Raw genomic sequence first — 24582 nt, forward strand, 5'->3', positions numbered from 1 at the left:
CACGTCTGCTATTTGTAGCGTGTCCATCTATACAAATACACAGTCAAAGCAGTGCAGTTATTGTGTGTTAATTTTGTTTGGATACACATACATAATTGGCATAATATAACTGCTGATCTACGGCAGTACTTGCAGCACTTACGGCATTCGCCTGGGATATTTCACAATTTACCATCTAGACATCTAACTTTCAAATTTTATGATATGATGTGATCGTATAACATTTCACTGATGTTATGGAGAAATGCTGATTCATTTTCAAAGAAAGCCAGCAATATAAAGCGTTAAACTGACGCCCCCTATTGCTACAGGACAGGTGAGACACAATATAAAAGTTAGGGTAGCTTCAACATTTTCTGATGAACCAATGATGCAGTGACTCGTCAATCAGTGTTATGCATCAATTGACTTTTCAACCATAGACTGCATATAAATATAGACAACATGTCCCCACTTCCTCCCATTGGCTAAACTGATGCTATTTTCCTAAGGATATGGGTGATGCCATCTTGTGAGTTTGGAGCCAGAGTCTGCGCAGTATGGCCCGAGGGTGGAACCACGTGGAGCGGCGTTATTGATGACCCACCCACAGTTCCACTAGACCTAATTCATGACGAGTGCCTGTCGGTCTCTCTGAGACTTGCTTTGATTTTATGAACTCTGTAAGCAGCCAGTAATATTTAAGAGCAGTAAATGACCTTACAACTGGAGATCTGTTGGTTGCCCAAAGGCACTTTCAGATGAAAGGAACATACCTTGTTCACTTCCCTTGCTGGTTCATCTGTAACTTTTGGCTGACAGTTTGTCCAACAATTAGGTTACCACCACCCAATATGTCCTCAAGTAGTGTCACTTTGAAAACTTATCTGTCCTACTTTTCCGTAAGCTAAAATTAGCTGGAAACACGCGTTTTTGTCACCCTTTTGAAGTAACAACTTGTTTCCCCTTTTCCTGATAGATCCCTCGTGGAGGACGACGACGCTCACATGAAAGTTGCTCTGGGCTATGGTGATATGGGCATCTCTGCTCACCTTCAGGCATCAAAGACTGGAAACACTCGGTTTTTCACAAGTAACACACACAGCTCAGTGGTTCTTCAGGTGAGAGTTCAGACATGGTCAAATGTTTACAGTTTTCTTTTTATACGACACAGCTCTATCTACAAATTGGTATATGGCTGTGATTATGGTTTTATAGCATCAATCTCACATTAGATAAAGGTTAATCTAATTTGGTCTAATCCTTCTGCAATATTTATCTTTAATGAATTTCTTGGCAAAAATCATCAGTAAGAAAACCCATAACATGAACTACTAGGCACAATTTAATGCCTTGGATAATATTTCAGTAATTAACCAAAAGGATTTAAGACTTAGTGTCTGCGTAATTTGATGTAAAGTACCACGCTCTTCTTCCAAAATATGTGATTTCACCATCTTGCATAGATTTAATTTAGTCTGAGGCAGTCAGGAAGGAGCATAAGTCCAATGACTGGTAGCTGCTTCAGCATATCCCTACGGATGGGTGTAAAATGAAGATCACTCTAAAAATGAGGTAGTGGGTGCCGGCATTATGCAGTTTGCTTAAACAGCAGTGGTTATTCTTCGCCACCGGGTCTCATTGAAAATAAATGTCCATTGGCAGCATTTGATGCTCATTAATCTTTTGCCGTCACAGCACAGTGAGAGGATGATAACGATATTTCTTATCTGATCTTACACCCTGATAACAGAATTTGTTAGTCTCAGTTAGGCTGTGCATTTGGGGCAAACCACCTAAAACTCAAACCCACTGACTATTTCATCGTTTTCAGTCAGTAGTATCAGCAATGGTATACTTTCTGGCATGCTCAATTAGTACTACCTACCACAGCCTTTAATTCATTAGTGGTATTCAGGGGTAGGTAGTGAAATCAGGTATGAATATACAGTACATCAGCTATTTCTGAACAGAGCTGCGAATTCAGTCAGACATACTTGAGCTAATGCCTCTTAGCTGTAACTCTCCACTATGTTGCTATGCCTACGGGGGGGACATTATAGCTGGAGCTTTAAAAGCTATATTTCTGAACCAGTTAGGCACAGACAGTTCAAGTAGACCGGAGGCATGAGCTCATGTCTGACAGGCATTTGCTGACAGCCTTTTGGTTCATCCTTAATGAAACACTGAAGTTTAAATTTTGGATTGAATGTAGTTTTGTTCTGCTCGCAAATGCAATAACGTAGAGAACTCATATTTAATCTATATTTAGTTTGTCTTCCAAACTTATTTGAGTTTGAGTCACCACACTGTTCTTAATCTGTCCTTTACTGAGCCAGAGGTCGTCTTGTTTCTCTTTTCTTTAGGGATTTGACCAGCTGAGGATAGAGGGTTTGCTATGTGACGTCACACTGGTGGCTGGGGATGGCGATGAAGCTTTCCCTGTACACCGTGCAATGATGGCCTCCTCCTCCGACTATTTCAAAGCCATGTTCACAGGTGGGTCTGCAAAGCCTTGCTCCGACCTGAACATCTGCCCATCGGTGGTTTAGTCCGTGTCCGACCAGAGCCAGTTAAACTTGTAGGGAGACGTGGCCCTTCTTACTGTGACACAAGCATTTGATCACTTTCTATCATATCTTCTTCCCTCCCTAATAAGGCTTTTGTTTATTTCATGAACATTTCCATGCTTCCCCACATTGAAGCAGTTATGTTGCTTTCATTTTGACCTTGTGCTCACATCTACTATCGAACATTTTCTGTGTGTATTCAGGTTATGAAACCAGCCTGCTCAAGTTATTATTATGCATTCATGTTCATGGTCATTTGTTCTTGTTATGAATTTAAATGAATGCAAATGTGGCTCTGTAGCATTTTTCATCTGCTTGATGCAGGTACGCAGTGGCACCAAGACTTAAAATGCATGCTGTGTCTGTATGAGGATTTACTGACTTCACTTTTAGATACATTCATATTCAAATTAATTTCAGTTGTTTCTGGTGAAAGCAAACTCACTCCTTTGAATGGTCCTTGTATTAACTTGTAGCCTTAAATCAAGGTGTTCATATTCTATGCCTAGAGCGCTGATTAGTAACTTAGCAACCTCTCACATGGTTCCATATCAGGACAGTAGAGAAAGTAAGTCTGTAGATTTGGCACTGAAAGTATATGATAAGATGAAGAAGGTTTGTTTAAGCAGGGAAAGGGAAACTACTTAAGAGTGAGGGATAGCTCATTAGTGATAAGGGAGCTGTGTGAGCACAAATGCTGAGTAAGACCTTCAGTCTTTTCTCTGAACATAAAGTCTTTTGACACTGGAATAATTCCATTGACATCAAACTGATGCATGTTGTGCTTTTTTATTTTTAGCTTAGCAGAATTTATTTTATTTTTTATTTTTTTTAATTTTTATTATTCAGCAATCTGGCCCATCAGTCATACAAGATAACGTTTTATTTTTGTCTTGATCCAGGTGGAATGAAAGAGCAAGATTTAATGTGCATCAAGCTCCATGGAGTAAACCGGATAGGCCTGAAGAAGATCATTGACTTCATCTACACAGCAAAGTTGTCGCTCAACATGGAGAATCTGCAAGACACACTTGAGGCAGCCAGCTTCCTACAAATCCTCCCAGTGCTGGACTTTTGCAAGGTCTTTCTTATATCTGGGGTAAGGAAGCAGACACAGTTGGACATTACATAGATGTCCTTTAGTGGTTATCTGTTTGTCTTGCAACAGAAACTTTGCAACGGATATAAGAGTTTGTGGTTTAATCCACTCACAGTGTTTGTGAGTTAGAAGCAAAAACGGGCCAAGAGCAACTTTATTTTTTTTGTCCGTGTTTTTTTTTTTTTTTCTCATGATATTTCAGCTCTTTTATAACTCTTATGATGCTCTTAAGATGGCTTCGTCCGTACATGCAGCGCCTCAGCACCTCTCACTCTGTCGACACGCACCACCAGATTTAGAAACACCTTCTATTCCCAAGCCATCACCATCCTGAATGATACACTGAAATCACATTAACAACACATTCACATGAAACAACGTTAAATAGCAGCAATTTACTAGGGACACTCGTGTGCAATAATGGCAGCAGTGCATACAATGGCAATGCGCACGTAGTGTGTCTGATAATATGTGTGTGGATAGGTATTATTTTCTACTTTTGCATTTCTTCTTTTAATATATTTTATTTCTAAACACTTTTTTATATATATATATATATATATATATTCAGCTATATATTTATGGTGCACCTGATTTTCTGTTGTATGCTCATACAATGACGATAAAGTTTTTCTATGTGTGATTTGTATCTAAGAGTATATAAATGGGCAGAGAACAGTTTTATGGTATTTTCAGAAGATATGTTGCTTGTTTTTCATTTAAATTCATAGTTAAATTGAATTTATGAACCCATATTGAAGTTCTTTATTTCTCTTTCCAATGTGCCAAATAGAAAAGTTAAAATGAAACGGTAACATGAAGCATAGGAAAACAGCAAATCCTCTTGTGCATTATATGTTTGAATGATGTAGAGCATATTTTAATTTGCTCTTGATTGCAGCACTCCATCTATTTTGTCATTGGGCATCACGTCTAAGGAATGAGTTTCTGTATACAGATTGGGAAGATCCATTATTTGTGTTTTGAGATACAGTATGTTGTCAGTTTTAGGAGCAGATTTCCAAGATTTTTCTTCTTTTTCTTTGCAGGTTTCTCTTGACAACTGTGTAGAGGTTGGGCGTATTGCCAACACATACAACCTCACAGAGGTGGACAAGTACGTCAACAACTTCATCCTGAAGAACTTTCCCTCGCTGCTGGGCACGGGAGAGTTTGTAAAGCTACCATTTGAACGCTTGGCTTTTGTTCTGTCCAGCAACAGCTTGAAACACTGCACTGAGTTGGACTTGTTCAAGGCAGCTTGTCGCTGGCTACGCTACGAGGACGGCCGTATGGACTATGCCCCAAAGCTCATGAAGAACATCCGCTTTCCCCTCATGAACCCACAGGAGCTCATCAATCACGTGCAGACAGTAGACTTTATGCGCACGGACAACACATGTGTCAACCTTCTCCTGGAAGCTAGCAACTACCAAATGATGCCCTACATGCAGCCAGTTATGCAGTCAGAACGGACAGCCATCCGCTCAGATAGTGCCCACCTGGTCACTCTGGGTGGTGTTTTGCGCCAGCAGCTAGTTGTGAGTAAAGAGCTGCGCCTCTTTGATGAGAAAGCTCATGAGTGGAAGGCGCTGGCACCTATGGATGCACCTCGCTACCAACACGGCATTGCAGTCATCGGAAACTTTCTCTACGTTGTGGGTGGCCAAAGCAACTACGACACCAAAGGCAAAACAGCAGTGGACACTGTATTCCGGTACGACCCTCGCTACAACAAATGGATCCAGGTGGCGTGCCTTAATGAGAAACGTACCTTCTTCCACCTTAGTGCACTCAAAGGACACCTTTATGCTGTTGGTGGAAGGAATGCTGCCGGGGAGCTTGGTGAGTTTATTTCCCTGCTTGTTTGTTTTGTTTCATTTTAAGCAACAACTGATGCCTTTAATTAATATTGTATGAGATTCTACACTTTAATATCAAAGAAGAAGTACAAGGAAGATTGGAGTTTAATAAGGCTGCGAGCATACCGATGCCAGCAATCAAGTGTGCCAGCACAACATTTGCTGTTTAAACATGTCACGTGCATAATCGCTGTGTAATTTAATACAATTTTGCGGATGGGCACATTACCACAGACACCCTCATTAACAAATGTAATTCATTAGAGAAACGTTTCAATGCATGCAGAATCAATTTCAGCTGTCCCTGTCCCAGAGAGCTGTCGCATGATTTTTGATGCTTTCATAGTTTTTCACCTCAATCTCTGCGAGTGTTTTAAGATTAAAGTCCTCCTTACAGTTAGTTACAATACTGTAGAAAGTGAAAAGAAAGCTGCAGCTGTGGTGTGAACAGTACTTCCTGTAAAAGGTTAATTGAAAGCTTGTACAGTCTGTCAGTGGAGGTTTCGGTCATTATAAAGGGAGCATACCAGATCATCTACAGTCAGTGATGTGATGCATTAGAAACACTAAACTGAACAGCTGTTTTCACGTGTTTATTTCTACTTATTGTAGTCCGATGCTGAGTAACCCATCTGGAATCTCAGCATCCATAACTGTATACCACAGAGGGGTGCCACCCAATACTTAAACTCTGCTCTGTAACTGCAGCGGACAAAGAGAGGCCACTGTGTGAGAGGTCTTCTTCTCTGGGTTATATTTAGACCAAAGAACACAGCTCCAGTTCACTGCCTGTCTATAAAACTTCCCTTTTCTGCTTTACGTTCCACTGCCCTTTCACTGCCTGTGGTTTAGTCCTGATGTTTTTCTGGGTGTGCCCTGCCCCTGTATCATGACTGTTTACTCCTGCAAGGTTATACTAGAGAATGAAATACCTAGATCTTAAAGGAAAAACACTCACTGTGATAGCTTTTGATTTGGGTGTGAAGTAGTTGGTAGATAAGCCTTCTGTATATTATACACTAATTCTTGTTTGCCATATTCTACTGTAGATATAAAAGGAAATCTGTGAATGTGTTCATCATTTTAAGATCAATATTTTTAGCTAAAATTAAATAAATTCAGTATTGCTCTCAAATGTTTTTGGACCAATCAGTTTCACTTGATCCCACCACAGGATCTTGTCCCCCATGTCGGGAACCACTGTTCTAGGTCAGAAATGAGCAGCTGGTAGCTCAACCCTTGGAGCATTGTATTCATTTCTACTGAACAGCGTGCAGTGAAAAAACGCATACTAATTGGAAATATGACCTTTTCAGCAGCTCAGAATAAAACCTGATGTTGGAGTAAAATAATGCTGTTGTTTAATTTAAACTAGTGTATGTACATTAAAGTACTTGCTCCTCAACCTCTGATCTGAGTTGAAAAAACAGCTTTTTTAAAAACCATTATCAAGTAATTCATTAAACCCAAGCCTATAAAATTACACAATGAAATTCTCTCAAGTTCTCCAGAGACCCCTTATTGTCTTTGAGCACCATTTCTCTGGCTATTTTTTTTCATTAGGCTGCCGAGTGTGGAAAAAAGATATTTTGTGCCTTTAACTAAATTCCAGGTTGTCTCGGGTAACAAAAACTAAAGCGGTCAGAAAATAATGTTTTGGTTCTGCCCACCATGACAGATCTACATTTTCAAATGTGCTGCCAACATAATGACTACTCTTTTCAAACACTTGTTGTTTTGCTGAATGCTTTTTCACTATTCCCATGTTTCTGTCCCTCCTGAAAACTTGTCACATCACCTGATATTTACCCCAGATGGGGAAATGCTCCAGAGAGAAATGATCAGATGTAGCTTTTCTGTGGGTATTGGTCAGTAATATTTTCTTATTGGACAGATTGGCAAAGGTTTAAACCACCCCTCTCAACCCGAGTGAAAATCACTTTGGATCAAACCACTCTGTTCTGACTGATTCATGGAATGTTTTTGTTCTTATTCGGCTGTCTTTATTAGCGGACTACTAATGTCCAATGAAACGTAGCCCATTAGCCAGGAAGTGGACTGACCCTCGCTGCTTGTCATGGTGTCGCCCAGACTAAAAATCCTCGTTTAAGAGCATCACTCGTCTATCCCTGTGTGCCCTTTCTGGTTTCTCTCTAGTTTTGCAAAACCATCCTCAGGCACCTTAAAATAGAGGATCTAACAAATCTCCCCGTTTCCTGTGCAGTTGGTGCCTTCACCGCTTGTGGGGTTGTGGGGATGTGTACTGTGTATTTAAATTCGCGTTTTAGCTCCCACGCTGAGACCCTCCAAGGCCTCATTTGCTGCTGTTTGTCCTCCTTAGTTGTGTCTTGACCTACTTTCGACTACTAATACAGTCTCTCTCTCTTTTTCATCTTTTTCTTCAAGCTACTGTGGAGTGCTACAACCCAAGGACAAATGAATGGACTTATGTTGCCAAAATGAATGAGCCACATTATGGCCATGCTGGGACTGTGTATGGTGGATATATGTATATTTCAGGTAAGTTGCTCCAGGGAGTTCATTTAAATAAAGAGAAATGTGTAACGTGGTGTGCAGTGTAGAGTGTAGGAATTGACTGCATGAATTAAGTTTCAGGAATAGTGTTATCTCTTTTTATTAGAGTGAAGAAAAGTGGCCCCAGTAGTAAAACAAAATCCAGTATTGGTTTTTATTTACGTTTCTGTTCTGTTGTGCACAAAGTATATCCTAGTTTGGGGGAGTTATCGGTGAGTCATGGCAGGTGTTTTTATCTTTTCAACTAGCTACATCATTTAAAAAGGAATAGCCGTCACACTTAAACTTTTTGCCACTTGGATCGAACCTTTGGGCAGTCAGTGCTTGCTCTTTAGGTGTCACCTCAGCACGCGTTCTCCTCAAGCGCCGAAAACAAATCCTGCGGTATGCAGATGAGCCCCAGTTTGTCAGTGTGACTAATCCAGAGCAAAGGAGGGGAAGGTTGGTGGCGGAGAGGAATTGGGAAGGATGGAGCAAAGTAAAGGACTGGAGCCTGTGTAGGAGGTGTAACACAGAAGAGACTGTTAATCCTTCCTGGCCATGGGCACCATCATCATGCTCATGCTACACATGAGCGTTAAGAGTGTTGTTCAAAAACATGGAAAGAAAAAAAAAAAAATGGGTCCGTGTTTTTTTTTTTAATGGAGCCTTGGTGTTTGAGATTGGCTGAGTCTCTGTAGCCTTAACATGCATTAACATTAACATCTTTGCAGGCACACACTGTACTTAAAACACCATCTGGGAGACTTGGAATATTGAAAAGCTTTTCAGTCGCAATAATAAGCTTATTTGCTATGGAATGTTATAATCAGCTTACACATTATTTATTTATTTATTTTTTTTTATCAGATACAGTATTCTTCCTGGGTTTACCATGCAAACTAGGAGTGAATTTAATTGCGTGAGCCACACATCTGCAGACCTTGGACAGTATTAAGTAGTTATGTACACATCACAAAAACCTCCTTATTAGTCCCAGTTATCTTTAATGTTTTCAATGTTTTTTTAGCATGTGTCTAATGTTTTGACACCTTCCTATCCTCCAACAATTGCATTATGCAGGAAGGATTGTTTACAGTGCATGTAGCCACTTTTATTTCACATTACCCAACTCTAACTTCTTGGAAAGAGACCACAAACTAATAACTAGCTCCACGCATGATCATCATCAAATAAACAGCTTTTGAAGTAGTTCATATTTGACATATCTGGCAGAAAAACAGACCACACAGCTACAAGAGCTGGCAAGCCTGATATTTTAGCGGAGCACAGATTAAAGTCACATTTTTTAAACAACTGAACTGAAATGATGAATAACATAATAGTCACAGTTTGAGCTAATCTGCTGGTAGCCAGCTGTGTCAGTCTTTTTGCCTCTGGCTGCACTCTGCAATACATGGCATTTATTGCTCACTCTTTTATATTCTGATTTTTATTTTTTTTATCTTGGTGCTTTCATGTTTCAGTGAAGCACGCAGTAGCAGCTCAATAGTGTGGTAGATTTTGCTTTTGTAACAGCTGGCAGTGCTCTGACACAGTGTCATGCTTTGCACCTGCAGCAGATAAAAATACATGTGAGGAAGAACGCACATTTGTGTCAAAGGATAACGCTGGCCCAGCAGTTTTGTTAATTCAGCTGTGGGTTCTAACACAAGTGGGAAGCATGTAGCCCAAATCAAAACTTGCTTCGAAGTGGCTTTAATGCACAGCGTTGCAGTTAAACGAGCATTATCCATTAGCGGAATTATGTTGCAATGTAGCGCCCACATTCTCAGGGGTTGTTGCCGTGCTGTGCAAGGTGACCCATGCTGGAGTGCAGTTCTGTGTCTGTCTGTCACTGCACATCAGGTCACATTCTCCGGCTGTGCTGCTGTGCTGTCTGAAGGCATCCTGTCAGCTGGGTGAACCTGACAGATGCACTCAGCCCACAGACCGTCACAGCTCAAGTGGTGTGGCAGAGTTCAGACACAAGTACTAAACCAGCTCCGAGCTACACTCCCTCTGCTCCACAGTGTCATTGGAGTGATTAAGAACCTGTCCACTCCAAATTCAGACCAGTTCAATTCTCTATTCTTTGTTTGTTCTTTTGCTGTCACGTTCAGCAAGGATTTAGTGTATAATTCAGCATCCAGCCTCGTAGAACAGATCTCCTAAGATTTGTGTGTATTGATGAGAGTGATTTGTAGTAATTATATCCTAACTTATTTATTTTTACATAAATAACAGAATGTTTTATAGTCGAAAAACCAACTGCCGTTTCTGTACAGAAAAGTATTTTTACTTATCATCCATTATATACCTGTATGCCCTCACCAGGCAGTTCATTAGGTACACTAGTGAAAACAAATGCTTTTTAATTTAACCTCATCCTGCACTAAATCTTAGCTTCATGAAGGTTAATTGGATCTGTTTAGATAATAGAAAGAGATGTTGATTCAGCTGTGTTTTCATTTTGGAGGTTGTGGTTTGTAGTCCTGTTAAATAGTATTGTGTTATTTTGGCACATGCTTCTAATAACTTGACAACCCCATTTTAGTCAGTGGGCTAGGCTAAATAACAGAAACAGTTTTGTGTTTAATTCAGTCGAGTTAAGCAGCACAAAATGTATGGGTCTCGTCGAGGACTGTGTCACCTTCTAGCGCCAACGCTAGATACTTAGAGCTTTTGAACTTGCTACTTCATATAAACAGTGTCTTTTGCACTCACAGGCGTATGCAAATCATTCCTCACACACTTGATTCTTCTAAAGCTTAGCATGCTTTTGAAGTCTGCGAGGGCTGAGTTCTTGGAGGCGGCGGCGGACACTGTGACTCTGCCTCAGAAGGGTGTTGATCTGTGATGCCTGCTAGTGTCCTTCTTGCTTGATCGTGTTTGAAATATTGTACACACTGACATAATTGCAGCACTTACAACTAATGTGAATATTAGTTAAGACTGTCTGAAATCACACTCTATTTATGCTTAGTGCACTGCGCTAAATCTCCTCTGCCATAGCCAAGTGTGAATTTTATGCTCTGTAAGGTATTTTCAGTTGCTTTTGGTACAAAGCTCCTTGTATGTTAATGTCAATCCATACTCTCCTGGCCATGCTTAAGTGAAACTGATCAATACATACTGTAGCTTGGGTGTGTCTGTAGCAATGTGCATCCTTGAGGGATTTCATTTTAGAGGTGAGCATTGATTGTTAGTGGCTGATATTTATGCAGGATCTCAGCTGCCTGTGAAATCATTGTATTTTTGGAATCTGATGAGCCCCCTTTTTTTCCCACTTCAGTCTCTCCTCTCCATCATCTGTTTGGGTCCCACGTGTGCCGTCACTGTTTCAATCAGGTCACTGATTGTACAAGGGAGTGTGCAGTTGTTTTATCTACGTGGCTGTGCATAGATATGTTTTGAAAGGGTGAAATATGTGCAGACAATTCAAACAATGACACGGTCTGTCCTGTGCTGTCCACGAAAGGGCAGAAGCTTTTAACCTGTCCTTCTGAGATGGGATCTATTTGGCAGAACGTTGCTCGCTCTAATGTGGCCCACTAATGGCAGTGATTAGACATTGAGATACTGGGAGGCTGATCAGACATCATTGAATCAGGGAAAGGCCAAAGCCCTTGAATTGAATCAAAATAACCGCAGAGCCTCCTGAGAGGAATTACAAGGACCCTACTTTGACTCCGGCATTGTTCTCTTGTCAGGGTTTACATAGCAGGTTCGCTCCGCGGACTACTTGGATGATGAGAATGGATAATTGGGGCTATCTTTGAATTTGATCAGTTGAGGAGGTGCAGCATCACAGATCTGAGTCATGGCGGCTGAATAGACGGCTTAGGCCTCAACAATAAACTAAGCACACGATCACTGGGCAGCAGCAAAAGAGGGATTCTTCCTCTGTTCGGTGTGCTCTGCAAATCTTCTCTGCATTTGCTCCTAGTCACTCTGCCCGTGGGGGGGAGGGGTGGGCTGGCTGCTACCCAAATGCATGCTGGGATTGTGTTCCTCTTTATTTTAAGCCTTCCCTGTAGACATGTCCTGTTTTTTTTTTTTGTTTTTTTTTTTTTTTTCCTCCTCCCCACTTTCCCTCAGCTTTATGTGTCCGGGCGTCTGTGCTCTGTATGTGCGTGCATGCACGGACTGCACGGACACTGTGTAATTGGGCACCGCTTTGTCCTGGAGTGCTCGTCATCAGCATTTATTCACACTTTAGGAAAGAGACCAAAGAACTACTCATAGTCTTGTTTGCGTAATTAGTGTTTAGCCTGTGTGTTGGTTGTTGAGTTAAAGTTTGAGGAATGATATCAGGGAAAGGTGAGTTTTATAAGCGTACATTCCCATTGTTGAAGGCTGCTAAAACACATGTGACCATTAAGTGCTTTACCTGATGATTCACCTAGCCTAGATAAATGAGAATTTCTGGTTGACATGGCTGAATGAGTCACCGATCTGTCTGATCGACGGGTCCGCAAAGTGTTTTCCTCCCCCAGTGACGTTGAGGCTAATTTGCTCTTTTCCCTTCTCGCTGCAGGGGGAATCACTCACGACACTTTTCAGAAGGAGCTGATGTGCTTTGACCCAGATGCGGATAAATGGACTCAGAAAGCACCCATGACAACAGTGCGTGGCCTCCACTGCATGTGCACAGTGGGCGACCGCCTCTACGTAATCGGGGGCAATCACTTCCGGGGCACTAGCGACTACGACGACGTTCTCAGCTGCGAATACTACTCCCCTGCCCTCGACTTGTGGACACCTATTGCCGCCATGTTGCGAGGTCAGAGCGACGTTGGCGTGGCTGTGTTTGAGAATAAGATCTATGTAGTGGGCGGCTACTCGTGGAACAATCGCTGCATGGTGGAAATAGTACAGAAGTACGACCCCGAGAAAGACGAATGGCACAAAGTTTTTGACTTGCCCGAGTCGCTGGGCGGGATCCGAGCCTGCACTCTCACAGTTTTCCCTCCCGAGGATATTTCGGGCTCACCCTCCAGAGAGTCGCCCCTCTCAGCACCTTGATGAGTAAAATGGGGGAGCCCTGTTTTGCACCCCCGTAACCCCTACCCACAGAACCCCCTCAACAAACACACCTTCTAGACATTGTTTGCACTTCCCCATCGGACAATATCTGTACTGCATCCCTAAGTATCCCCAAGACCTAATCCCCTAAAGCTGTGCAGAAACCCCTCCCTGAGTGATTAAACCTACGTACCGACACGGTTTGGCAACCTAATTACATGTTAATGTTGCATACTCGGTATATTTTGGCAGGAAATACCTTGACTTGAAAAGTGAATTTGCAAATCAACTTTTCTACCTGATGTCTACGAAGTTTTCTTATGTCTCGTTTCTTTTGGTGTTCTGCCTTGAGATGTTGACTACCACACTGACTCTCTCTTCTAGTCTATGCCAGGTTAGATGCAGGTGACCCCAGAGAGCCGAAGTGTAGGGACGGATGAGCTCCAAAAACACCGATGGCTTTTAACTCAGGGGTTGGCCAAGGCCCCGTCTACGTCTCTTACGGTTTCAGTACTTTCCTGCTATTGGTATGAAACTGTTAACAAAATGATGTTTTCTAAATTTAATAAAGATCATTTTGAAAATAATTGAACATTGTTGTCATTACTGGTTTCAGCTGGCTGGTCCTCGAAACCCATGAAACTGGACGTAGTTTTGCACCTTTAACAAGCAGACTGTAAAGGTCACGTTTGTTTTAACATACTGATTAAACTATTTAGAGATTTTGATTTTGGATGACTGGTAGTCGACTGGGATTTACTGTGTATACGGTACTTGAGTTGGCTTTCTCTGTCTTTGTTTTCTGTTCTCTGTAATGAATGAACTGTGGCGCTGAGGTAAAATCAGATCAGACTGATGGCACTGGAGATGCTTTGCTTAACCATTATTAACGGATTATTCTGCATTGTTGGACATGAACTATGCAGTGTTGTGTTTCGGGCCTCCTCTGTGATCAGAGGCTTGGTCCGTGTGTTAACACTGGCCCCAGAAAGCTGTTGAATCACCGAAATAGCCGCCTCCCTGTGATGTAAACATGCCGCTGACCAGTGTTAACTGGAATCTGGCACTTTCGCCGCTGTCGCCTCTCCTCCCGGCATCAAGACAGACGGCGGTGTCGCCCGCAATCTGCCCACCTGCTCCTGGACAATTAAAGCCTTAATAGCAGCATATGGTGTCCGAGACATGGGCTTCACGCTGCTACCGGGAACAAAAGGTTTGTGTAAGCATCAGGTGAGTCTGGTCTGGACCTTTAAATCCTCATTATACTGTCATTATATCCTCCTAATGAGTTGCTGCAGCAGTGCTTCAGATTAGAGATTTAAATGCATGGCCTGTTACGCATGTTGTTCATAGCATGTTATGAATTCATGTTGTAGTACCTTTTTTTTTTTTTTTTAAATGATTTACTTACAATTCTTATATGACTGAGAGTAAAGTTAGTATTTTTATGTGTCTATTTTCTGCGATAGACTGGAGACCTGTCCAGGGTGTACCCCCGCCTCTCGCCCGATGACAGCTGGGATAGGCTCCAGCAGACCCCCGCGACCCTTAACAGGAATAAGCGGGTACAGAAGATGAATGAATGAATGAATGAATGAATGTATGTGCTTATTTTCCCGGTCGTTTTTTTTTTGTGTTATTTTTTTGAGCTTTGTCATGTTGTTTTTAGAATTTTTTTTGACATTTCAGAAGCTCTATTTTTACTCCGCTGCTTGTTGTCTAGTCCCTTCTTTTATGACACAGTTCACATCATTCTCTCAGTTTTAAAAATAGGCAGTTTTGACTGAAAAAGACGTACGCAAGCAGAGACGGTAAAGGTGTGTTAGTGAGAGTGTCGTCATTGCCTGGTCATTACACTGATGATGTATCATACTCTGCTTACTGTCTGCTCTCTCCGTCACCTCAGTCTGAAGCCATTAGTCAGGGTTTTTGTATTTTAGTAGCAAATCATCTATTTGAAAGCTGATAAAATTCAGCTTTATTTCTCATGTATATGTACAGACCTACTAGGGGTTTGTTATTGGCCCCAGTGACCATGGTCACTGCTTCTCTATCCACTATCCCAAACTTGTTGCACTAAAACCTAAACTTTGCGATCAGGAAAAGAGGACGTATGTTTGAGTCTTTGCTCTGAATACGCTCTTAGAGATATAACAATAAATCTTGAGATTATGTAAATCTGTCAGCTGTCAGATTGTTCCCATTCTGTTTCCACCATGGCATTTATCTCTCTTAATCTGTCTGCATGTGTTGGAGACAGATTTGCAAATCAGTGCACGAGGGCTTTATGAGAATATTTTCTTTTTAAGCCGTGCCAGTGGATTGGCTCTGTGTCACTCTGCTGGTTCACTACTTTAAGGCAGCTCTGAAATCTCCCAACAACTTTTAGATGAATTGTTTTGAAAGCTTGTGCTGACGTTTATGGTCCACAGAGGAAGGGCTTTGGTGAGATTCTGTAACTTTTGCTCCGGTGCTGCCATATGTTCATAGTTTTGGTTCAGAGCACAGTCTGTGTGCATGGATTTGGTAGAGATTATACAGATATTCATGGTCCCCAGTAGCCTTATCAAAATATGAGACTGTAAATATGGCAATTTGGATTTCATTATGCAGGAAGAAAAACAATATCTGTGTGTCTAATTGGACCCAGAGAAAGAAACCCACTCACTCAAATTCCTTGATTTTTCTTCTCACGATACAGTGAAGTTGTCATTTTGGATTTTCATTCATCCATTAAATATCCATACGTGTTAGTACACACAAAACTCTTTTTTTGTGTGTGCATTTAACTTGCATTTAGCTCCATTTTAACCGTGACTCCTAGAGGCACTACTGGGATTTACACCCATGATCTCCTGTTATCTAGACAGGAAATTTAACCAACTAAGCTAAGGCACATGTTTAATGGTCTATGGTGCCCACTAATTGCAGGATCTGGAGTTTGATCCCCAGCCACTCCACATGTTGAAGTGTCCTAGGGGAAGACACTGAAGCTGAGTGTCATTGACGTGAGTGTGGGAACAGGTGAATGAGAAACACCTCAAATTCCTATAAGGTAGAAAAGTGCTATGTAAATGCAGAACTTCAAATCATGTTTATTATCACTGCCACAATACGTTAACAAGAACATACAGATGTGTGAAATACTGTTTCTCTTAGTCCCACCATGCTGCATATATGACAAGACGCGTACAATGAATTACTAACTGTAACTGCTGCTGCACTACTCTGCTACTCTACAACATATGACAACAAACAATACAAAAAGATTTTCAAAACAGAAGATATCCACAATCTACAAGTGTAACTTTTAACTTTACAGTGAAGTAATGTAAATAACATTGACCATCTTGTGACAGTCCACCCCCCCCAAACATGAAAAACAGCACAAGGTGTTGACCTGGCCTCCAAATTCACTAGATCCCAAACTGATCAAGTGTCTGTGCGATGATCCACAGAGGCCCCTCAACTCAACCCAGCCCCTCCCGCAAAATCAACATTCTGTTGCCAGACAGAATATATATATATATATATATATGTATATAGTTGTGCAATGTTTGTTGTGCCTCGTCTCAGCTAAAAGGGGCTCGTGTAATGTTGTGTAATGTTTTGGAATGTGTGTGTGTTGCTGTTGGGGGGGTCAGTGACTGTTTGGGGCAGGGAGAGAGTGTTCAGAGCTCTGATGGCCTGGGGGATGTGGACCTTGTGATCGTGTTTTACATTGGCGTTTTTAATCCTGCCATGTGTTTATATCACAATATAAAGGCATTACCTCCCATTGCTGAGGGTTTCAGGCCATGTTGCTGTGCATCAGTTGGACCATTGTCCAGATATATGTTAAAGTATGAACTAATTTGAAATGCAGTTGACAGAAGACATTCTGTTACAATAACTGACACTTCAATGCTTAGAAACCTTTATAACCTTAAATCACTTTAAGGTCAAATTTGAAATGGCCCCCTCAGCATATCTGTAATCTCTCTAGCAGTGCAGCGTGCAGCACATGGTGTTCCAGCTCCACTGTATAATTCCTGCGGCATGGCTGCATTGTTTCCTGGTGTTTATATGAGCCAATGTCAATATTACATGACTCAGAGCTTTGTGCATCCTGAGCACTGAAAGGTCTGGGTATTAATGAACAACGTGTCCTCAGTGCTGAAGCAAAGAAAACCTGGGCAAGGAATGACAAGCGTTCGCCCATCCTCCCCCCCCCCGACTCCGCTACCTGTGTTCCTCTGTGGATTTCATCGCCACTGGAGGCACGTTCGCTTGATTCATGAAGCAGATAAAAGATGAGCCTGTGGATTACGGCTCGACTCTTGACACATGAACACAGCACTCATTTATTGCTCGGTGTGTCTCCAGACAACTCCTCCTCTCATCTCATCACAGCCAGAAAATGACCTAGATTCTCCAGGCTGCTAGAAGTGTTTACATACACAGAGCACTGATGACATTGTCAGTCAGGGAGCGTCACTCCGAACAGCCGCCAACGGGATGCATGCTTTTACAGTAACTAACCCTCAAATCCACCCCCCACCCTGATGAAATAGTCTGCAGAGCCACAGATCCCTGCTGTCCTCTGACTGCATGGATGATGGTGTTAATAGCTATTGATTCTTCTGGCTGGCAGACAGCCAACATATCCCGATGTTCCTCCTGCTAGATATATTTACTTTTGCACTGAATCACAAGCTATATTCTGTTATTAGACTCCACAAACGTTTTAGGCATCAAAAATAAAAAAAAATACCAGGGTGTGAATCTCTGTCTCCTCTCCCTTATCATGAATATTCAGAAAAGGTCAAGTCCTTGCTCTCCTCCTGAGCTCTCTATCCCTCGTGACTGTGTCCTGAATAATCTCTCCCTGATTCATCTCTTGTTCCGGAGCTTGTTCCTGCCCCAGTATTTTTTTTTTTTATATATATATATATATATATATATATATATATATATATGTACCAGAGGTGGGAGGGGGAAAGGCCTAATTGGGATTTGTTTGGGTCAACATCTGGGTACGCATAAGTCCTAGATTTTAGTTGATGCCTCTGCCATCCCTCCGAGCATTCTATGAACATATTCTACTTGTGCAGCCTCAAACTGCTCAGTCTGACAAACAAAACACAGGATAGGACGCACACAATACGACCTCTCTCCATCCTCGATTGTAAAAAGCACCAACTCAAAAAGGTCACACAGTAGCAGCGATGCTAGTGAAGGGAAGGTTTTTTTGCACTTCTTCTGTGTTCGCTTTGAATGCTTTCCCACTTTTTTCATGCACGCTCCCTCCCACAGCTCAAAGCGGATTTGAAGTATTGATAGGCATGAAGCCTGTCCAAGATGTCTTTCTACCTTCAACCAAATGCATGCTGGGATATGCTCCAGTGCCCCCCTGACAATGAAAAGGAGAAAGGTAAAGAATATAAATCAAGGGTAAGTACAGACAGAAAAATGCAGTTTGCACATTGAGGGATTTAAACTTTGAGGTTATGTACTGAGAGTACAAAAAGTCATGTTGTTATACAAAGTCGTTTTCATATTTCTGATATTGCCCAGTATCTCAAGTTTGCCTCAAGTAAAGCACATTTATAGCCACTTCCTCTGGACCAGCTGAGAGGAGTGAAGAACTGGAACGGTTCAGCCGCTCAGGGAAAACTACTTGACCTCACAAGGTTAAATACAGCTCCGGCTTAACGTCCCTCCAGGTTTCCTGCTGTGTTAGAGATTCAGCCGCCAACACCTGAGCTCAAACCGAAGCCTTTTTACAAACTCGCTTAAAATAAATCACTGCTCAAAGTTTTAAAGCACACGCACAAAAGCACGCGTGCCGATTCTAAAAGTGCAGGAACATGTTTGTTTGAAAGATGAGATGAAAGTGAGCCTTAAGGCAGAAAAAAAATGAGTCCAATAATTTCTAATAATTTATGTTTGCATTAACATTTATAAAATAGATGTTGTGGCAGTGTGTTAAAACTTTGACACAGCACATTTGAAAGGTCTGCTCTAAAATACTATTAATTATTAAGCATTATAATAAATTTACAGGACGTATCCTCATGTAAAGAGACCACGTCTACGACTGAACTCACTGCTCAGTTTCTTTGCAGGTTTAAAACAAAAACAACAGAAATCAGACGATGAACAACAAAGATTCAGATCGTTTGTCCGTTTCCTAATTATGCACATTTAATTCTAGCACACACATCTGCAGTTTCTTAAGAAAAAATAAGTTGTTGCACAAAAAACTACTGTATTTCTGTTGGGAAACCAAACTGAAGAATGAAGAGATAATTATTAATAAAAAAAAAAAAAAGCTCAAAACCTGAGAGCTCAGCTAAGAGATCATTATTAGCTAGTTTAGTCCATAACCAATGAATCAGACCCTTTAAGGCACACAATAAATCTGCAGGTTTGTAAGATGATTAAGATAGTTCCAGTTTAGGCATTTTTATGTGTGTCTAATCTTTGTTTTTGTTTTTTTTCTACAATACTGCGTCATTTGAACAGATATTGAAAGAAGCGGCATCTAAATGTCCCAGAAGACATTTTTAAGCAGTCACAGGCCAAAAAAGGATAGTTAAGGGACAGAAGATATATAAAAGAAAGCTAGTAAAAAGCACAACAAAAGTTGTGAAATGGCAAGAAAATAAAAATACCTCAGAACTGTACACAAGCACTCTAAATGTACGTCATTTGTCAGCCTAACACAGCCTTCTGCAAGCACTTTTTTCACCTTTGCATGATCTTCACGTGACACATGCTCAAGGTTTTTATGCATCCGTCAGAAATTCCGCGCTGACACACCGGAGCAGATCTGCTTTTGTTGTTTTCTGATGAAATGTCATGAATCTCGCCCCGTGAAGTCTGGTGAAGGGTGAAAGAGCAGTTGTGTTTGTGTTTGTGACAGCGATGTTGCCAAAGTGATTGATAACTCTCCTCCAGAAGCTGAGCTCGGTCTCAACCTCCTCATCTCTGTCCTGTATAGTGCCAGGTTGCCATGGTTACCCCAGCTCTTCATACAAGGAAATAAGGGGGGGAAAAGAAGGAAAGATTTTCTCCTCTCCTGCTTTATGGAACGTTTTTTGCGCAGCCGTCCCAGGAGTTGAGAGGAGAGCCCCTTTCGCCTGCCTTGTCAAGCAGTGAGGAATTGAGAATTTGGGGAAAAGAAGAAGTGACAGAAAGCTCGTATTTATCTGCCTCTACAAACACAAACCGTTCTCCTCAAACTCCCATGAGATATATGTGGCATTTTCTATCCCTATTAGAACAACTCATCTCCACTACACAATGACTGAGTGCATGCCAGAGGTGCCTTTTATTTCTGCAGTGCTCTTTGCAATGATGACCTCTAGTGGTTCCTGTGAAAAGCAATCAAATAATAAGAATAAGAATAAGAAAACCTTTATTTGTCCCACAGTGGGGAAATTGCAGTTTGCAACAGCATGCAGAAATGTCAAAGATATAATCGATAAAAGATATATTGCACGGACTTGTGTTATTACACCATAAGGTGTAATAATATTGCACATATTAGGAGTGCTCGTTGTGGAGCCTAACAGCAGCAGGAAGGAAAGACCTTCTGTATCTTTCCTTCACACATCGAGGGTGAAGCAGTCTGTCACTGAAGCTGCTCCTCAGTCCTGTCAGGTCACCGTGCAGGGGGTGGGGCTCATTGTCCAGCATGGAGGACAGTTTAGCCAGAACTCTCCTGTCACCCACCTCCCTCAGTCCAAGGGGCAGCCCAGGACAGAGCTTCCTGACTCACGCTGAACCTGCTTTTAAGGACGTCTGGATGATGAAAGATATAATTTTTTATTATTTTGCATTGTTGTTGTTGTTTTCAGAGTGAAGATGCCAAAAGGAGAAATGTGTTCTAACGTATGCTCTGCAGCGTTTGCATAAACCCCACTCATCCTGCCGATGACATCAGACTTGGAGACAGAACTTAATCTTTTTATTTACAGACTTGCAGTTTGAGCCAAGGCAGACAGTCACAGGGGTAAACAGGATGAGACACGCGCAGGACGGGGATCAGTTTGTACAGCCACCCACATAGCGTGCTCTAATGAAGACCACAGCACAGCGCAGACTCCCCTTGTAAAAAGGTCAACTAAACTAACTGGCATTCTCTTTCATTCATTGTCCTGTCCACAAAATGCTTAAAAGGAAGTAGACACCTTTGTACTTTTCAATAACACCAGTACGTTTTCCCACACTGCTGACAGAGGATTGACTGTTTCCAGTAATGGACACTGATGGACGCCTGACCTACTTTGAACATTTATGCCCTGTAAAAGCTGACCCCGGCGGGCAGAGGACGGAGCCATTAGTGCCCCTGCTGGTGGATGAAAAAAAAAAAAAGTATTGCAAATTATATTTTCATGAATAGTTGAGTGCATGGATATGACGGTTGTGAATAGGTACCAGAATAATGTTATGAGATGAGTACAATATTACAACCTGCAGTTTTTTTCATTGCAGAAAAGCCTCTTAAATGTTCAGCAACGAGAAAATGAAAATCACTGCTATGAAAACAAGATCAGTAAAAAGACTTAGAATGAAGTCTTTTGTCCACATAACATAATACATATATAAAAACAAAATAATGAAAAAAGAACTTTATTTTGCCAAAGCTGGTGTAAAGGTTATAAAGTTAATCTATCATACTACTGAAGGATTAGTCTCAGCTGTAGCTGCTCTTTCTCTTTGTCATTTCAGTTTGTCTATATCAGGTATGTCGGCTACAGTAATACCGTGTAATACCAGTAATATAGTAATGATGAGAGTACAGTGAAGCCTTAAAATCTAAACACTGACCTCAATAGAACCAAAGGAACATGCTCAGTCAAGTGATGATTTGCATTTTATTTCATATTTGATTAAGAGTTAATATAAAAATATAAGTTAGAGCCACTTTAAGTGAAGCATCCAAACAGTTTTCTCGACTCTAGCTGTGCAGTACTGTTGACTGCTGCACCTGCAGGTGACCTGAGCCTCTGGAGACCTGTTTTATCTCACGTTGCCTTAAAACCTCTGAAGCATTTCTACTCTGTTATTGACCTCTATATGATTCAACTTTGTAGATGTGGTTATTGTTGTGATTATTAATGTCCTTTTCTGTGCTTTGCTGCAGACAGTCAGACTTCTTCGAGTCAGACTTTTCCTTTAAGAGATGGCTTTTTGATTTGGCATGGTGATAAGTCTACCTTACCGTTTCACTTTGTGAATATGCGTTCAAAAAATACCCTTATCCTTCATCTGAACGTTCTGAAAGACACTGATAAAATTCCTGGATTGCATAATACACCTTGGAAATATCACATTTGCTCCAGGGCCTACGTGACATTCTCATTTTTAGACACGCTAACTGTGAGTCATTCCTCAGTCTGTCTGTTTAATCATCATTAACCACAGAACAGCATACATACCTGCAGGTGAAGTCCAGACTTCAGAAGCAGAAATAAAATCATGTCAAACATAAGCTCACAGACTAAACAGCACTAACTACTGTCACCATTAGTCATGTAGACAATTCACTGCCTCTTCCCCAGATAGGTAAAACGAGTCACCGGATCACTGAGTGACACAGCATTGATTCAACGTGACTCATCTCGAGTGAGAAGCATCCTGTCAACACATGTCCTCACTGCTGACCTTGTGAGCCATTATCTGCTTTGTCTTTCACTGAAGGTGCTAAAAATGAAGAACAGTTACTGCTAATGGGCCGAAAAGATAAAATTCCCCAGCGTACATTCTTCACCTCACATCTGTTTTTATTCCGATAATCTTCCACCACATTATTCCTACTAATTTCAAAACCTGTCTGAAGAGACTCTGCGTCAGTCTGGGAGGTTTTTGTCTGGCATTTTAAAAACGTATCCCGTCTTTTTCTTTTCCGCTGAAGCACTCAGGAGAGTAACTCGTCAGGATCGTGAGGTATGCAGATAGAAATCAGCAAATAATTAGCAGATGAAAAAACAGCTTGTGCAGTGTGGACCAGGATATCATTTTAGATCTGAGGATTTTTACTAATTCACCTATTCCGCACATATTATTTTAAATGTGAATCAAGTAAGCACCTGACCAGAATATGAATCTGAAAGAATTTAAATGCCTAATTGTTACACCACATCACTTCAGGTTCTAAAAACATAGTTTGTCATTTAAACTGATGATTGCTGGCTGCGCAGTCTCAAAATCTTGACTTCATTGTTTTCTTTAAGGCCTTACATATTCAAAGTTTCAAGTGCTCAATATCTAAAACAACAACAGTCTACACTTAAGTTTCAAATTTGACTGGAGACCAAGCAAAACCACCTCTAAATCCACCAGGAATATAAAATCAGCCAGCTGTTTCCTTCTCATGACCCAGTCAGGTGGTTTCGAAAGAAAGAAAGAAAGAAAGAAAGAGTTCAGAACAGCAACTGGAAACTCTGCACAGTTGACTTTTCTATTGTGATTTTGTCCACAAATTAAATTAAGATTTTGACACAGAAAAGCTTTAAACCGCCTGGATAATTCAAACCACATAATTCATTTTAAAGCTGCAAGTTTGTTGGGATTAAAACACATTTTTTAGGTGGTTAAATCTTCAGTTTTGATTAAAAAAAGATTTGCATTCTAGCAGATTACAGAGCTCTATTCAAAGTTTCCCTACAGTTGTGCATCTTTGATATCATGTACTGATAGAAAACTGATAGATTTCTTTAATTTTCAGTATTAAAGAGCTCAATCTTTTAAATTACCACTTTATTCTATGTGCTTATTTTTATTTCCTTCCAACATTCAGAATTCAAAAACATTCAGATTTTGTGAAAAAAAAGGGAACCCAATGGACACAATCTAAGATGTATTTCTCCTCTTGTGAGTACATGTTGTTCTGTTCTGCTGCCTCCACATAAACAGCATGACTGCAGCGTCACACACGTGAGTTTTGTTATATTCTACATTTTCTTCAAGCACATTACATCTTGGTCTGCTTCACCAACTCATGAAATGTTTTAGTGTGTCTCTCGTACTGGTCTCCTAATCTAAATATTTCCCTCCCAGTCCTCAAGTGTCTGCAGTATTTGTCAAAAAAAGCAACATCTGGAGGCCATTTCAGCCGCTGTACGTCTGTAGTGTCTCCAAATTGCAGCTGTTAGAGGACTTCCATGCAGCACTGTCAGATGTAAGTTGTGCAGTGCAGTTGGAATGAAAAAATGCGCTGGGAGCAGCGGAACAACTCAACAGCCAGAGCAAAAGGGAATTATAACGTAGCTGCAAGACATGCAGATGGAGGCTTGAACATGAGATAAACTGGGAAGATTAAAATACAAAAAAAAAAAAAAAAAAGCCCGAAGCTTCTCAGCAGCCCAGCTCTGCACTACTGGAAGTCTCAGCTCATAGCATCATAAAATCCATATCCACTGAAGAGGCTATTGTATGACAGCTGGAAAAACAGCACTGAACACACACTGACACGACTTCCGGAAAAAAAGACGGATGGAAAAACACACCCGACCAGAGAATGAGAGAATGTTAGAGAATG

The 24582-nt window shown here is 41.2% G+C and overlaps 1 protein-coding gene across 2 annotated transcripts in view; it reads left to right on the plus strand.

Annotated features, from left to right (window-relative positions):
- The window catches only part of klhl13 (kelch-like family member 13), a 35782-nt gene extending 22138 nt beyond the window's left edge, over positions 1-13644 (plus strand). For both annotated transcript variants that reach the window (XM_084564664.1, XM_084564663.1), the window contains 6 exons: positions 959-1100; positions 2346-2478; positions 3452-3648; positions 4698-5493; positions 7917-8030; positions 12565-13644. In XM_084564664.1, the coding sequence (XP_084420790.1) occupies positions 959-1100; positions 2346-2478; positions 3452-3648; positions 4698-5493; positions 7917-8030; positions 12565-13052 (1870 nt within the window). In that variant the 3' untranslated portion in view covers positions 13053-13644. The remainder of the gene's footprint in view (positions 1-958; positions 1101-2345; positions 2479-3451; positions 3649-4697; positions 5494-7916; positions 8031-12564) is intronic.
- The last annotated feature ends 10938 nt before the right edge of the window (positions 13645-24582 follow it).

This window comes from Chelon labrosus, assembly GCF_963514085.1.
Source record: "Chelon labrosus genome assembly, chromosome: 17".
NCBI classification, from domain to species: Eukaryota; Metazoa; Chordata; class Actinopteri; order Mugiliformes; family Mugilidae; genus Chelon; species Chelon labrosus.